This window comes from Meriones unguiculatus, chromosome 18, assembly GCF_030254825.1.
Source record: "Meriones unguiculatus strain TT.TT164.6M chromosome 18, Bangor_MerUng_6.1, whole genome shotgun sequence".
NCBI lineage: Eukaryota > Metazoa > Chordata > Mammalia > Rodentia > Muridae > Meriones > Meriones unguiculatus.
The window spans coordinates 75,980,782-75,996,862 of record NC_083365.1 but is presented as its reverse complement, the minus strand read 5'-3'; the positions used below and the strand labels follow the sequence as shown (position 1 = coordinate 75,996,862).

General features: G+C 40.3%; 1 protein-coding gene across 3 annotated transcripts in view; it reads right to left on the bottom strand.

Annotated features, from left to right (window-relative positions):
- Positions 1–16,081, bottom strand: part of Thsd7b (thrombospondin type 1 domain containing 7B) — an 844,758-nt gene that overhangs the window by 80,646 nt on the left and 748,031 nt on the right. For all 3 annotated transcript variants that reach the window (XM_060372003.1, XM_060372004.1, XM_060372005.1), the window contains exons 16-17: positions 12,966–13,099; positions 7,689–7,839 (exon numbers count right to left, since the gene is read on the bottom strand). In XM_060372003.1, the coding sequence (XP_060227986.1) occupies positions 7,689–7,839; positions 12,966–13,099 (285 nt within the window). The remainder of the gene's footprint in view (positions 1–7,688; positions 7,840–12,965; positions 13,100–16,081) is intronic.

Genomic DNA, 16,081 nt, shown 5'->3' with positions numbered 1-16,081 from the left:
CATTGTGGCATTAATTCATAATTCATGATTTTGTTCCTAATTCAAAGTCTGCCACATCTGTATGCAGAGAAGTATGTGTGTAGAATATATATTCGGTATTTTTATGAAAAGGTAGATAATCATTACTGTTTCAAACCAGCCAAAAACACAATACAGTTTCTTAAAAGAAAGGCAGATGAAAAAATAGAAAGATGGATGCAGTAGAAGTAAGAATAATGGTGACGATACAGAAAAACACATGAACAGGAAAAGGGAGACAGACACTATTTATCAAAGGAGTCCAAGGGAAAGTTCTGATGTAAAAATTATCAGCTGAACATTACAGAGGCCAGTGTCTGTGAACTTGATTGTGCCAGATAGCATGGTACAAAAATATAGGGGTGAAGGATCATAAAAGCAGAAAGAATGTGATGGAAGCATAACCCAAGGCATTTTCTAGTAGATAGCTGGCATCAACAATGTCTCAATCTGCTAATGGCAAATAATTGACTCAAGGATATTGGAAAATATAATAGATGGAGCTGAAATTTTCAATATAAATGTACCTTCATAAAAACTATAATTTTGGCTAGAAACTGTGCAACCTTATCAAATTTAATCAAGTAGCAATCACCTATAGAAACATCAATCAATCAATATCTGTATATACACACACACACACCACACACACACACACACATATATACATATACATATATTAAAAGCAAACAAAATTAGTAAATTAGTGCTTAAGTAATTAGAAATTTTTTGAAATTTAAAAACTGATCTCCACTTGGTAAATCTGATAAGGAAAGGGCTTTGTGACAGTAGTGACAGTTGGAGCCCCAAGTGTCTGCTTACTGGTCAGAATCAGCCCTGATTCACCAGTGGGGACCGCCATGCTCAAGTGTTGACCCTGGGAAATCAGAACCTTACAGGTTCTCATCACTGAAGCACACTGAAAAGGCATCAAAAAGCACCATATTCTAGTTAGAAAATGTATATATTCTAACCCAAGGAAAGTGGCATGGATATAAGAAAGAATGTAATACATTAGAAAACAAGAATTTAAAAATTAGAGTCAGTGAAGATTAAGTCACTAAAACAAATTCCTGACAAAAGTACATAAGTGTGAAAAATATGGAGAAAAATCCAGTGAGGCAAAAGGAAAGTAGATGACTACACACACACACACACACACACACACACACACACACACACACACTAAGCTCAGAAGGAGATTCCAGTCTTGTCTAGACTGATCAGCCTGAGAGCAACTGAGGAGATGACCCCCATTGCCAGGCGAAGCTGCTGTGTCTCCCAGGAAGTACCACATCCTCCCAGCTCCAGTCACTGTCTCAAGCATGCAAAAAGCAGCTTATTATATAGCACCAAGGTGCCAAATTCATAACTTCAATGCCCAAAAGGAGAAATTAAATCAACTCATGTAGAGAAATACACCACAAAAGTGCTCCATTTCGATTACATAATGCAGATACAAAATATGTTTCAGAAAACCAAATGTTCTATTTTAAAATGCAGTGCACTCTTGATGAAGGGACTGTCTTTTTAAATCACTGCTATAAAACAAAACACCTGTGAAATGACATAAAATGCATGAGTTTACATTTACACATATCTCTTTGTAGTTCCTGCTAAGTGCTCATTCAAGAAAGTCTAAAATCCATACCTGCTGTCTGGGGAGATGGATAGATGATTGATAGATAGATAGATAGATAGAAAGATAGATAGATAGATAGATAGATAGATAGATAGATAGATAGATAGATAGATAGAGATATCAGTAAATTAAGAGGTAGAGGAGAGGAGAAGAGAGGTAGAAAATTAAATATATATACCCCTTGTTTGCACTCCAAGTTAATGATATTGAGAATCAAAGAGATCAGACTGTATTAAAGAGAATCATAACAGCCTATTAAATTTAAAAACAAAAGTTGCTATAGACATTTTTATTAGGTTTGTTTTTCTGCTTCAGTGCATGAAGTGAGATTTCCCCTCTCAGCAAGAGCATTCTTCCCACATGGCTCTGGAAACTAGCCTGGCTCTAAAGTAATATTAAACCTCAGTGCACTGGGGTAAAATGCACCTCCACAGACCCCAGTGTGATGAACTGTTGTCTTTGGTTGAGTGCCAATATCAGTTTAGAAGAACCCAGAATTCATGGTTGAGATGATGGGAAAGCACCTTTCTCCTCCTGCAGCCCGCAGATTTTGGTCATTGCACTTGTACTTCAGAGCCCAGTACCTCTTGTTAAAGAATGTTAGAAGAGGCTGAGAAAGCGGTTGGAGCACTAGACACTGGGGCAAAGCGCTTCTTGAAACATGATGGGAAGAAGTGCTGCTAAGTGCCCTTCATCTCTAATGAGGCCTCATGGTTCACAGACTTCCCCCAAGTCGTGCCAGAGCACTGTGAACATAAAAGAAATGCTCAATTCTCAGAACACAGGCATCCGTTTCTCCGTGTCCCCTAAGCAGAGTCTGCCTGAAGGAGCAAGGACGGTGTTCTGCACTGGCTTGCGCTAGAGGATGACCCACTTACGCAGGGTTTGACAGAGGGGAAGGGTAGAAAGGAGATACATTATGCACGGTATTAGGTCAGCGATAAAGTTCAAATTCCATTACACTCAAGCCCAGTGCAGCTTCTTTGCAAACCTTCCCTTGTGACATACACCAGCGGTTGTCCTGGTGACAACACCCTGAGGTCAGCCTTTGATTATGAGTCTTCTGAACTAGTCTTCAGTGAGCATCTGGTTCCCTCTGGCTGAGGTGGGTGGTGTGGGGGAGAGACAACTGAATATCAGCCTGCATCTAGCCCTGCCCTTGCACCCAGCTGAAGGAGGACTCAGGTTTGCCAAGCCCAAGCCATATTTCTCAAGGAACTTTTTAGTCTTGCTTCTGCCAAAAATGATTCAGGTTGATAATCTTGGCAAGATCTTTGCCTTCTCATGTCAATATTTATTTCTTAAGCGATACCTTTGATACCTTTGGCAAACCTCTAAGGGCTGCCATAAATAGAAAATACTTTTCACCCCATGTAAAACTTCATCAGAGACTGGTGGTATAAATAAATCATCACCTGAATAGTTTTAAATATATAAGATAGATAAATAAAGAAACTTATAAAAAGGTTTGAAGAATATGGGATTCTAAGACTATTCAGGAGGGATATAGGGTCAGAGGAAGCAAGAAAAATGAATCAGCTAAAAGGGAAAGAAAGTATGTAATAAAGAAAGGCCAAATATACACATATGCATTTGTTTGACTTTATAAACCCAAATATGAATATATTTATACAGACATAGAATACCTCTCTCTCCCCATCAAACAAATGTCTCATGGTAACAGATGGAGACCAATACAGAAACCCACAACTGATCAAAATGCAGTGAACAAGGGACTCTTGTGCTCAGCCTCAGCCGACACTAACTTGTACCTAAGACTCAGAGTTAGTAATGGATGAGTGAGTAGAAAGATCTTCAAGACCCAGAGAAATGGGAAGTTTGCTGTGCAATTTAGTGTCCTAGAAATGTCAGAGGAGCTACACCCATGAAGTCGCACTGGTATGGCTATCTAAATAAGATCTGAAGAAGGATGACACCAGCATACATGATAACATGGAAGGGGAAAGTCTTATGGGGTCTCCAGTTTAGACAAAGGACTGCAGCTAACTAAGGAATAATGACAGAAGAAAATGTGTCTTCTCCAGGGAGGAGCACACAAACTGCTTATCCAACACTATCTAGAACTAAGTGGCCAGCCCTGGAATCATATGCAAACAAGATTATAAGGACTGAGCAGTGTAGCCTGTGTTTGCTACTTTGTGGGTTTTTTTTCTCTCTCTTCCAGTCTTGTTGAACCCAACATTACATAGGAGAGAAAAAAGGATGGAGAGGAAAGGGAGCCATGTTATTGTTAGACTACTTTCTGCTGATGAGGGGCATCACGTTCTTCAGGGCAAGTGTGATCTTCACTGTTAGGAGATCTACTTTCCTCTTCTCATCTCCTGGCCCACAACTGCTTAACAAACCACAACCAGCAACCAGCCAGCAGCAGCAACAGCAACAATAATACTGCCTCTTGGGGTCCTAGCACTTCCAAAGCCTCTGAAGAGTTCCTGGAATTCCAAATGTCACTCATAGAAATTATCTGGAACAGGGAAACTCCTTGCTAGAGCTCAAGGCAAATTATAGTCACCTGCTGTGATGCACCCTCATATCCACACACCTGGGACCAAAACAAAAACGAGTTCTTATAATACTTCTGTGTTTTTAAAAGAAAGCAAACTTTTCACTACAGAGAAGTAAAATATATGTATACACACACACATAAAATCAACAGTTAGAGGAATAAAAGCGATGAGTTTAAGAGCGATCAAGGTGTGTGTGTGTGTGTGTGTGTGTGTGTGTGTGTGTGTGTGTGTGTGAGATGGTGGAAGTTGGAAGCTGAAAGGGAAGAGGAGAAAATGTAATTAAATTTAACTTCAGGAAATAAAAATTATTTTTAAAAGGAAACCGTAGAGAGGCAGAAGTACCAACCTACTTTTCAGGGGTCAACACTGTTGGGAAAGCTCTTTGAGGGACAATCACCATCATGCAAGCGTCTTTTTCAATGATCTATATGTGTCATGAGAACCAAACATCTCCCAAGCATATGAGATGGTAAAACGCACGTGCCCTCACTTTCCATCAGCATCGCCTTGGAATGACCTGGCTTTCCTCTTCGTTAGTCTCCAGTTCTTGCCCTTAACAGCTTTCTAGTTCCCTCACTATCATTTCTAACAGGTTGCTCTGTTCTTCTAACTGCTTTGTAACGAGCAATGTGGTCAGGCATTAACTACCCAGTGCCTCATTTGGGGACTTTGATGAAATAAAAACAAGTCATATTTCAGGAAAAGAATGCCTTTTGTATGGAGGAAGGGATACTTCCTACAGAGCTTGAAAATACCCCACTGCAGGGCTCCGGTTTCCAACCCATGTTGCAATAAATACACAGGGTGAACTATAGGTTCCTGTCCCTCCTCCTCTTCTATCAACACTATATTACAGGTGTCCTCACTTCATACATGTCATTTCCAAATGTCCTGGAACAGCAGCTGCCATTGTCCTCAGGTGCTGTCAAGGACCCCAAAACCCAGAAGCTTGATCACCATGATACTGTCATGCCTGAAGGCATATGAAGATGATACCGTCATGCCTGAAGGCATATGAAGGCCATTCATATGGTGGTGGAATGAAAAAAGAATAAGAAATTTGTTTCACTAATGGATGTTACATTGCTGACTATTAAAAAAGAATTTGTTAGCAGTGAATAGACCTGTTAAATCAAAACACACATGGTACAGGGGATAATTATGAAATAATTTTTCCTCTTCCTCAGGAAATGTGTGGTAAAAATGCTAATTAAACTTTAGGCACAATGATCCAGCTTCCTGTCTTTGCAACACTCATCTCCATCAGCAGCACTGATTAGCTCTGAGGAGGCTGGTGTATTATGCAAAGACCTCAGAACTTGATACAACTGTGCAACATACTTCGATATTGGAAGTAATCAGCCGTAAGTCTGATTACCATCTCCATTCAGAGTCTCTATTTATATTGGTGCTGCATAGTGGATGAGAGAAGAGATGGTCCCATGGTCAGGGCACCAGCAGGGCCCTGGCATGTTAACACTGTTATTATAAAGAGGTGCTACATCCATTCATGGAAGCCGTGGTCCCAGGAGGCCACTCAAAGTTCTATGGCCATTGTCAAGGCTATTCTCACTATCAGTGTGTAACACTACCCAGTTTTAAAGGAGCAGCGAGCAGCCTTCTCATTTCACACTGGCCAGCAAGCAACTGTCTAGATCACCTTGGAGATGCATGAATGGAGGTTATAGTGTCTTCTCCAGCTCTCCTTTCTAAGCCCCTGAAAACCAGAACAACTATGCTTGAAAAACCTTAAAGACAATAGCTGTCTCAAGGAAGCAAATACAGAGGGACATTCCAGAAGCTTCAGAACTATTCCTGAAACAAAGAATTTAGCCCAGTCACCAAATACTTTGACCTGAGAGCAAGATTTCCCTAGCTAAATGCTTACTGGCACTTTCTGTAAGTTAGAAAAGTGAAAAAGGTCATGACCTCCATTTACTTGAACTTCCTCAGGCTGCTTGTTCTTCCACATGTAGATTAATAAACACTGTGTTAGTGTACATACTAATGTGGGAACATATGTATCCAGTCATGGAAGAGTCATGCAGACAGTTAAGACACTTTGTCTTTACAGTAAACACTTCACTTTAAAGAAAGAACAGCGTTCTGCCTAACTAGACCTCTATTCTAAAATTAAGTGAGTTAGTGACACAAGCCCCACACCTCTGGCTTCCTCAGACAGAAAAGGTTCTTGTCAGCTCAGCATTTGTTACATGGAGAACTTTGTTCCAACTCCCAACCGAGTAGTCACCTACCAGTCAGAAGTACTTAACCAGGCAGATTAGTGAAATAACTGAAGGTGACAATCCTTCCCAGTGCCTACCTCAAAATAAGTGGCCCCAAAGCTTAACTGTCAGTATATCTAAATTGCCCACAAGCAGATGCTGCTGCACCAATGAGGAGTAGCAGCACAATGCAGTGCTCTCCCAGGGAACCGTCTTCTTACTGCACGACCTTCAGAGCCACTCAGCACATGGAAACAGTGCACAGCAAGACTCTCTTGACGGTTACATTCACTAATAATGATTAATAAGTAATAATGATTAGTAAGCTATTAACTCATTTCAAAGATACTTTCCATTGCAACAGCAAGGTTTCTCTAATTGTTCCATGCTGCATATGTGGGACAGTTTTTTTTTTCATTTTTTACTTTTATTTTATTAATTACAGTTTATTCACTTTGTATCCCCCTGTAGCTCCCTCCCTTCCTTCTTCCCTCCCAGTCCCACCTCTCCTGCTTCTCCACCCATGTCCCTCCCCAAGTCCACTGATAGGGAAGTGGGACAGTTTAAAACCGTGATTTAATGTATCCAAGTTCTTTCTTGACATTATTTGAAACTCATCTTTGTTTTCCTTTCCCTATCTTCAAGCAGCTTAAAATACCAAAATTTACCATCTGGAAATACCGTTTTGATTATGCTATTTAATATTTCCCATACTGCTGCGATGTTTCCATTTTTCTAAAAAAAAAGGGAAAATAAGACAAATGCTTTGTCGTATTTTTGTTGTTGTTGTCAGCTCTGGAAAAAGCAGGGTCATAGGAAAAAGAATGTATCATCTTCAGGAAAACGGCAGAAGGCAAATAGAGAGTCAAGAATAGAGGCAGCATTGCACAGTGAGGTTGAACTCCTAGCAGGAAATTGATACTTCCAGGGTGAAAATGGAACAGAACCAAGACATTATAATGAGAGTCATTTGGTGCAGGAGAAGACCCCTTAAAAATGACTCACAGTTGACTCACAGTGTGATCATTACAGGCTATTTTCCTTGGTCACAGTCTCAACATAAATGCTCTGGAAGAGGCAATGGTATTTTAAATAGCTCATTCTCATTTGCAATTTTTTGTTTGTTTTTCTTTCTCTTCAAGTTATGGGTAGGTTCCTGGAAAATACTTTTTCCCCTGTCACTAGAGGAGAGCCTTGAAAAGCCAAGCTGTAAAATTATAGAGAACAATAGAGAAAGAAACGCTGGAAGATTCAGGCATCAACAAAGGAAATTACCTGTGGGCATTTGCTCCATGCTCCCCACTCAGACATGACACACTCAGTGGGACACAGAAGGGAACAGGCCTGGGACTCGGGGGGGGCATCATCCTGGTTGCACAGGGTCCTGTTCACTGTCCCTCCTTCACTGTCAGCAGTAGTCACACACCTGTTAGACAGTGGTGGTGATAAAGAGAGATACATTTAAATTAGGGGCAACAGAGAAACAAGGAAAAACAAACCAACTCAGCCTTCCTCAGTCTAGTAAAAGAATTTAGAAATGTTACAAGTCATGGCTGTCTCATGCACTGCCCACTTTCAAGAGATCTAGGGTTCCAAACTGAGCGGATATTCCTTCAATTTTTACAAATTTTCAGTGTCCTACTCCTAATACCGAAAAGACGACCCTGTTTCAGCCAGAACCTTCACACTTTCTGACTATTGTCAGCCTTTCTCAAAGCTCCCAAACCATCTCCACATTTACTCCACATATTGTAGAGGATAGAAAAATAATGTGAAAACAGTCATTGTTACAAGCATTTGAGTTTTACATGGCTAGGTGGGGTGCAGCCTCCACAAAGAGTAATGTGTGAACATTGCGTTGCCCACCAAACCTAAAGATTATACATTACCCATGCATGACCAACCAAGCCTCTACATCAACTTCGAGATAAAACACACATAATGACATCTGCCATCATGCTCTGGTTATACATGATGAAAAGTCAATCATATGTAAATCAAGTGTTCTACCAAAAATGGTTTAACCAGAATACATGGACAATATCAAGACTTGGCAGAAATGTCACTGACTTATAATAATCTTGCATTGCTGGCTGGAAAGTATTTTTTAAAAAAAGGTTGAGTGTTTTTAACCCCACATACTGTGGCATTTAAATAGAAATGTGCATAACTCACATCAAACCAACCACAAGCTGGAAATGCTTATAGTGGCAGTATTCACACACAACCAGGCTAGAAATCGTTCAACTCTTCAATAGTATATAACAGTTGTACCTACTGTTCTAAATTCCATTGAATCCAATAAGGGTGAGAATGCATGGACTATTGGTAGGCAAAAGGGCATGGGTGACACAGATATGTTATTGAAGATCACCACACACAAAGTGCCTATACCCTGAAGATCCTTTCATATATATGTTTAATGCTAATTTGCAAAGTCTGACTAGCGCCCACTCTTAAAAGAATGGCTAGCGGCTAAGAGGGGGTTAGGTAATGCTGGAGTTTTGCTTCTGACTGGGTTTGGTTGTAGAAGCACACTGGTGTTATGAAAACTTACCCAGCCATATTCCCATGGCTTGGCCATTTATCTATATTTGCATCTCAGAAATTTATTTTTAACTTACCCCTTCTCCAAAAATTAAAGATAATGTGTTATTCTCCAGGCTTCTTTGATAGATGTCAGGAATTATTTTTTGTCAGTATTTATTGATTCAGTGAATTTTTTGAGTCAAGGTCTAATGTACTCCAGGGTGGCCTTTGAACTAATACTTATAAAGATTATAAGCATGGCCTTGCCATATTTACTAAATAATTTTGAGGACGTACTATGCTACCAGTGCCTTAAAAGCAGTTACTGAGGTACAAAACCAGAAGAAAATTAGACAGTTGCTGTATTTGTGAGTGTTTTGTTCTAGTGATAACAGTAAAAATGAAGATAAAAATGGTGACAATATCTAGACAATCGTGTGCACTTAGTACCTCAGGACTTGGGACTCCTAGGCATGAAGATTGTGACTTTGGGGCTGTTGAGACTGGCCTGAGCTCATCAGACCTGACACAGGCATTTTCTGGTCTAATCCTGCCAGATAGCAAGACACTCAATGCTTTTGGAGAGTGATATCCTAAAACACTACGGTGGTCCCTGCCCTAATCATGCTCTCTCACCATGAGTTCCTTTTAATACATTAAAATAGAAAAAATCAGGAGATGGGGTGGAAAATTAAACAGGCTATATGAGCGAAGTTATAAAAATTTAACCATTGTATACAGGAGAGTAATAGAGGGCAGACTGGAAGAGGAAGGTCTCCAGCAAAGGAAGGCCTGGCAAAGGTCATCTCTAAGTTTCCATTTACTCTGCGTTAGGAGCAGCAGAAGGAGGTTCCTTAGAATGGCTTCAGCATCTTTCCTGGGACAAATGGAAAAAGCTAGGAAGTGCTTTTTCTCTTGATTGCACAAACTGAGCTGATGTCCTTTTGTTTCGCTGAGAAGGAGAAGTAAGACTTCTGGCTAGTGATAGCCAGTGGATATAGGCATTGATTTCTGCTCACTTCCAATATACTACAAAAGTACTAATAAAGGTATTTGCTTCCAAAGCACAATTAATGGTGATGCTAAGAAGAATCACTTTCTGTTGTAGTCACATGTTCCTCTTCTCTCCTCCCTACTCTCATAGACCCTCGTGAACACACTATGTTCGTGGCAATGGGGTGTTTCTTCCAAATACTGGGAACATGGTACCAAATCTTTGCTGCAAATCAGATGCTCATATTGTATAGTAAGCCTTCAAGAAACAATAAAGAAAATAACTACATTTATATTACAAAAACCTACTATGAAAAATTCTAGAATTTGTAGTGCCAAGTATTTGGGGATGGAGTGTTGGGGTGAAGATGGGTTAAAACACTAGAGGGTTTAGGAAACGTGTGTACGAGGTATCTACAGCCTCAGATGCCCTCCTGCAATGTGCATTGTCCCTTCTCCTTTTTTTTAAGCGACTGAAGGCTTGATATCTGAAGAAGTTCCCAAATGCCATTGGTTTAGAGAACTCTTGGCACACTGAAAGACCTTACATGTCAACAGGAATTTCAATAGATGTCTACCTCCTGAAAATGACATCATCACTAACTCAGCTTAATCAATGGAATGTCATTGTCTGACAATTGCACAGCATAGATATCCAACATAGGTTTTCTGGAGCCTGCGTATAGATTCAGGGGTTGATAGGAATGTAATCCTTGGGATGTCTCTTTGGTTTTTCATGCTTCACAGGCCATTCTCATTCCTTGGGTGGCACTTTCCTCCACCTCCAAGGCAGGGTCCTCACATTTCTTCACATCTTCCCACTGTTGTTACATCTTCCTTTTTCTTGCCCCCTCTACTATTTTAAAGTCCCTGTGAGCAAACTGTGTGCACCCAGATAGCCTAGAATTGTTGTCCTGTTGCAATCATGCCCGATAACACTATTTTTTCATAAAACATATATCAGAATCTGGAAATTAGAATGCAGACATTTTGAGAGGTTACCATTCTTTTTCTGCACTAGAATTCTTTCACTGTGCCCCCAGAATACTGCTATCAGAATTATCTGTTTGATTAGTGATTGAAGAAGAAGCATTTGGAGGGATTCTGAGCAGTCCACAAGTGAAGTCTTAAAAAGACTGAAATCTAAGGTGTTCCCAAAGGAAATGCAGTAATCCATTATATATCCCTGTCATCAATTTCCTTGCCCACCTTCCTTCAGCAATCACTCACTTCCCCCAAACACTGCAAAACTGCTTTTAGGCATTTTCCTTGTTTGCTGTCAACACTTCCTGCCTTTTTCTTCCCTCCACGAGTACATCTTGAACCACTTTAGTCATGCTTCCATTGTCATTGCCCAGAGCCCTCTTATCAGAATCATTCACAGACTCCCCTCTACCAAGTTCAGTGGTCAGTGCTTATCTCAGGGAACTCAGTGGCACCTGAGACAATTGATTACTGCACTTTTCTTTAAAACAAAACAAAAGAAACTCAAAATTCTGCTTGACTTATTTCTTTTTTTTTTATTCCCCTGGGTATTTCTCAGTCTCATTTTTAGAAATATTCTTTTTGAATCTTTCTAACTTATAAATGTTGAAGTTACAAAGAGCTCAAAACATTATCAACATATACCAAATTTATAAGCTAATGGCAGTGAAATTTATAACCTTAATCTCTCCTCTGAACACAAGCCTATAATAGCTCAGTTGGAAAGCTAATATCATACCTCAAATTTAACGTGTTTGAAAGCTAACTTGTTTTCCTGTCAAGCCTGATTCTCACATTTTCCAGCTCAACAGATGGTGCCAACATTCCTCCTGTTGATCAGCCAGCTAACAGCCATCTCCATATTTCTTCCTTTCCCATTCTATGGTCATTTAATCATCATATCCTATGTTCTGTAGCTTTGAAATTTATTCTAAATTTGACGCTCTCATCATCTTCAATTTATTAAACCAAATTCAACTGACAGCCTCTCTCACCTGGAATTCTGCAATGGCCTCAAACCTACATCTTTGCACCCAAACTTCAGAATTTCAGTACCACGCCATGGCAGGTTCTTTTGGACAAGTAGAACTGGGACCTCTTCTGAACACTAAACCTTTCATAGCTTTACGGCTTCATGCTACAGTTAGTGTAATATCCTGCCTTCACCTTCCTTCAGAACACAGCATGGTCTTCACACCAGCCCCAGCCGTGTGGGACAGCAGGTTTTATTCTCCCATCAAGTCAGGAAGTATCTGTCTGTCCTTTTGTAGTGGACTTTTCTACATCTGAGAAATTAATACTCTATGCTATTCAAGTGGGCCATTGATAGCACTAATTTTCCTTCTTATTTTACACACTGCTAACTGTGTATCAGTATTTTAGCTTGTGCTTGTCCAAATGATAACATGTATTGCTGTTCTGCCTTCTTGGGAAGGAGTCACTCTTTGGTTATAAGTTGTTTCTATATGTACCAACTTGTCCAAGTCCAGCAGAGGATGTTGGTTTTGGTTCTAGTGCTTTCAGGTATAGGACCAAATCCTTTGATAAGCTTCCTTAGAGTGACTGGTGCAGCATTTGTGCTTATTTTATATACTTTTTATGTTAAGTTGTATAACTATTATTCATAGATCTCATTGAATTTTAGTGTCTGGGGCTGATTATGAGGGGGGTTGAATTTATAATGGCATCCTTAAATAGATTAAGATCCATTAAATATTCTAACCACACTGCTGCCGTAAGAAATAGCAAAGTAGTGAGAACCTCCTAATTTGTTAGCAGTGGTGGCTGGGAGTTACTGGAAGGACACTGGTCTGCTCCATGTAGCAGACCGTGCCCAGTAAAATTAGGAAAGAGTAAAGGGCATGGGTGGTGGACTGCAGAGGCCTTCCCACTGTGTGCATGGTTGGAAGGCTACACTTGATTCTGTGGATTCTTGAAGGTGAGCACAGTCAGAGAACATAGGATGGACATGATTATGTATCTGGACACCAGCATTAGTGTCTTTTATAAAGAGGGAAAATGCTCCACCACCTCAGGGTCACTCACCTGATTCTTCTAGTTTGTGTTCCTCTTCCACAGCGTGGGGATCTCAGCTCATTGTTGATTTTGCATGGAGACCAGTGTTCTACAACCCAGGAATATTGATCACACTCACTGTAACACGGAACTGCCTCATGAACCTGTCAAGAACAGGAGAGAAAGAAAAAAAAATATTATGTGGAACTATCCAAGTGATAGAAAATCCTTTAGTAATGCCTGCCGAACAGAACCTGAGAAATGACTCTGTTGCCCATTAGCCAAATTACATCCCTCCAAAAGAAGACGTATTTGACTGCTATGAATTTAGTGAGCTGCCTGAAAAAGCATAGAGAGAAATCAACTGAAGTCAGAGAGTATGCCTTCACAGACAAGAACAAAGGACAGCCATCCCCCCGCCAGGAGCAGAAATTCTATTATTATTCCATTTCCCCCAAAAGCTTATTCATATATATTAGATGCCAGTTCTCAATTAGATGGTATACTGTATTCCCATATGTACTTTAACGTGTCAACTGAAACAAACACAGATAAAGCAAATTTACTCCTGAATATGAGGGGTTTTTAGAATGCATAAGAAAAGCAGAATTATTTACACTAGAAATTTCTTTCTTTCTTTTTTTTTTTTGCCTCCAAATGATCAATTCTAACAATTCTTCAGCTTCCTGAGCATTGCAGCTTCATATGAATGTAGCTGTTTGTAGGATGTATTCAGAGCCTAGCTAAAATGAATGTGTGCCTAAATATGTGTGCACACAAACTGTTCAGGACAAACAACTGGCCATATTACTCATTTGATATGATTACTAAGGGTATTTATAATTTTATGATTCAAAAATAAAGCAGTGAGGACATTTGCACCTCCCCTTCTTGCCTACGCATTTGCTTATGCTAAGGCTTTCCTGAATGTGTCCCTGTATATCACAGGCAACTGAGGTTTTCTTGAGGCAGCGTTGAACATTCCCTGCTTCTCATCACTGACAGGGGCTTCTTGCAGTGAAAGAGGCATGGAAAAACAAAACCTTCTGGCTCATAGAGATGACTCCAGGACAGACAGAGAAAAGGAGGGACATCTTAGGAATGATGTAAATAAGCTTTTCCTTTTAAACAAGAGTTAAAAGTCAGTCTCTTCCTGCAACCTCCTTTCTAATTCCATAAAATTGTAGGAGACTGGGCAGAGCCATCCAAACAGAAGCACCTCCTATAAGTTCCCATTAAATGCAAGGAAAAGCGCCATGTAATGGGATAATCAGAGCAAGATTGGAGCTCTGCCAGCATGCTCACGGAAATCACATGTGAGCAAGTGATTGGAGACACTAGTTCTTAGGAATCACAATGTCGGGAACTATTTTCAACCGTGGGATTCTAGTTAGCCACATACAGCTCCCCAGGGAAGAGAGAACACAAGGTGAGGAATATATGGGCAGAATCAAAGGAGAAAGGGAGGCAGAAGGGGAAAGGATGTGCGGAAAGGGAGGAATTAAGGAATAAAAGACAATACCTTCATGCTGTGTGTCCTGACTAGAACAGAGTGACAGAATTGAAAGCCTCCCTACAGAAGAATGAGGGGGCAGGAAGTTACAGCTGAGAAAGGGCTGCTCCAATTCTCATAGAGGGAAGAGAACTCCCCAGAAGAAAAGGCAAGATTCTATCAGATAGACACTCAGCTACCAACCAGAAAAATAAGGCTCTCACTGAATTTACATGTTATCTGTCTATATCCTTTAATGTATATCAATATGTATTTCCATGAATACTTTAATATAGGAACCGAGAAAGCATCCATGTCACACTCCTTGAAGCAACTAAGAAATAGATAAAAATTCATTTTAAAAACTACTTCCCTGTACTCCATGATCTAACTGAACAAAAAATGGGTGGAAAATCCTTTGGGGAGAATGTACCCAGTTTTCTTACGCTGCCAAGGCCGTGAAGAGCTTACACTTCTATACCACACTCCCTTGAAAGCTCCAAGATCAGATGGGAAATGACAAAGCGCTCAGATGCATGTAGCTTCCTCGTCATCACTGGCTTGCTGTCTTTTATTCCTGGTTCTCTAGTGATCTGAGAAGCTGGCCACAATGGCAAACAGCTGCTCAGGGAAGGGCTATGTAGGAAGATAGCATCTTCTTGGTTGAGAGTGGAAAACTCAGCATCTCTTCAAAGTCACATGGAGTTACTTGGCCTTTTCACCTCCCCATATAACCATTACACTTTTGTTTATTTTCAGCTCTGGAAATTAAACCCACAGACTTTTTAGGTTGAGCAAGAACTGAACTGGCAAGTGATATTCCCCAACCATGGTCTCTATTTTTACGTCCGTCTATGCTAGCTGACAAATGTCTGCCTTTCCCTCAAAGCCCAGAAAATGTAACACTCTAGTCTTCATAGACCGTGTTCCCAAGGTTCATATACCTTAGCCCACCATGGAGGTTAGGACCACAGCCACAGTGTGCATGGCTAGGGAGCAAACACACAAGAAGATAGCACCTCTACCCCATTCCTGATTATCTTTTCTTCTATCAGTATCCTAACATTTTTCCACCTTGGTTGTATTAGCAATCTGTATAATTTAGACCTTAAATAATGCTGAGAGAATATAACAACTGCCCCCCACACAGTTTGTACTCTACACACATATATTTTCTTTTGATCCCAAAAAATATCCAGGTATGCACATGTGTGATGAAGAGAGACAGAGACACAGAGAGAGAGAGACAGAAACACACAGAGAGACAGAGACACACAGAGAGACAGAGACGCACAAAGAGACAGTAGACAGAGACAGACAGAGGGACACAGAGCAAGTCTTGTCAGTCTTTGGCAGGAGTCAGGAAAAGCCTATGTTTGGGGACATCTGATTTCATAAAATATAGGGTAAAGGGGGATCTTAATGAGCATTAGATAACCTGAAACATATTTTTGAAGGTACCTAGTTTGCAAAATGTCTTTCATTTAGTTCTTCTAGTACAGTTCACTCTCTGGCATCAGGAGTATTTTACAAAGGACAACAAAATGCCAGACAAAGGAAATATCTGCCTTTTCTGAAGATCTGGCATGAAGGAGAACCATGAGACCTGTCACTGTTCATAAGGGAAGGACTCAGCCTCTCCTCTTGCTTCTCC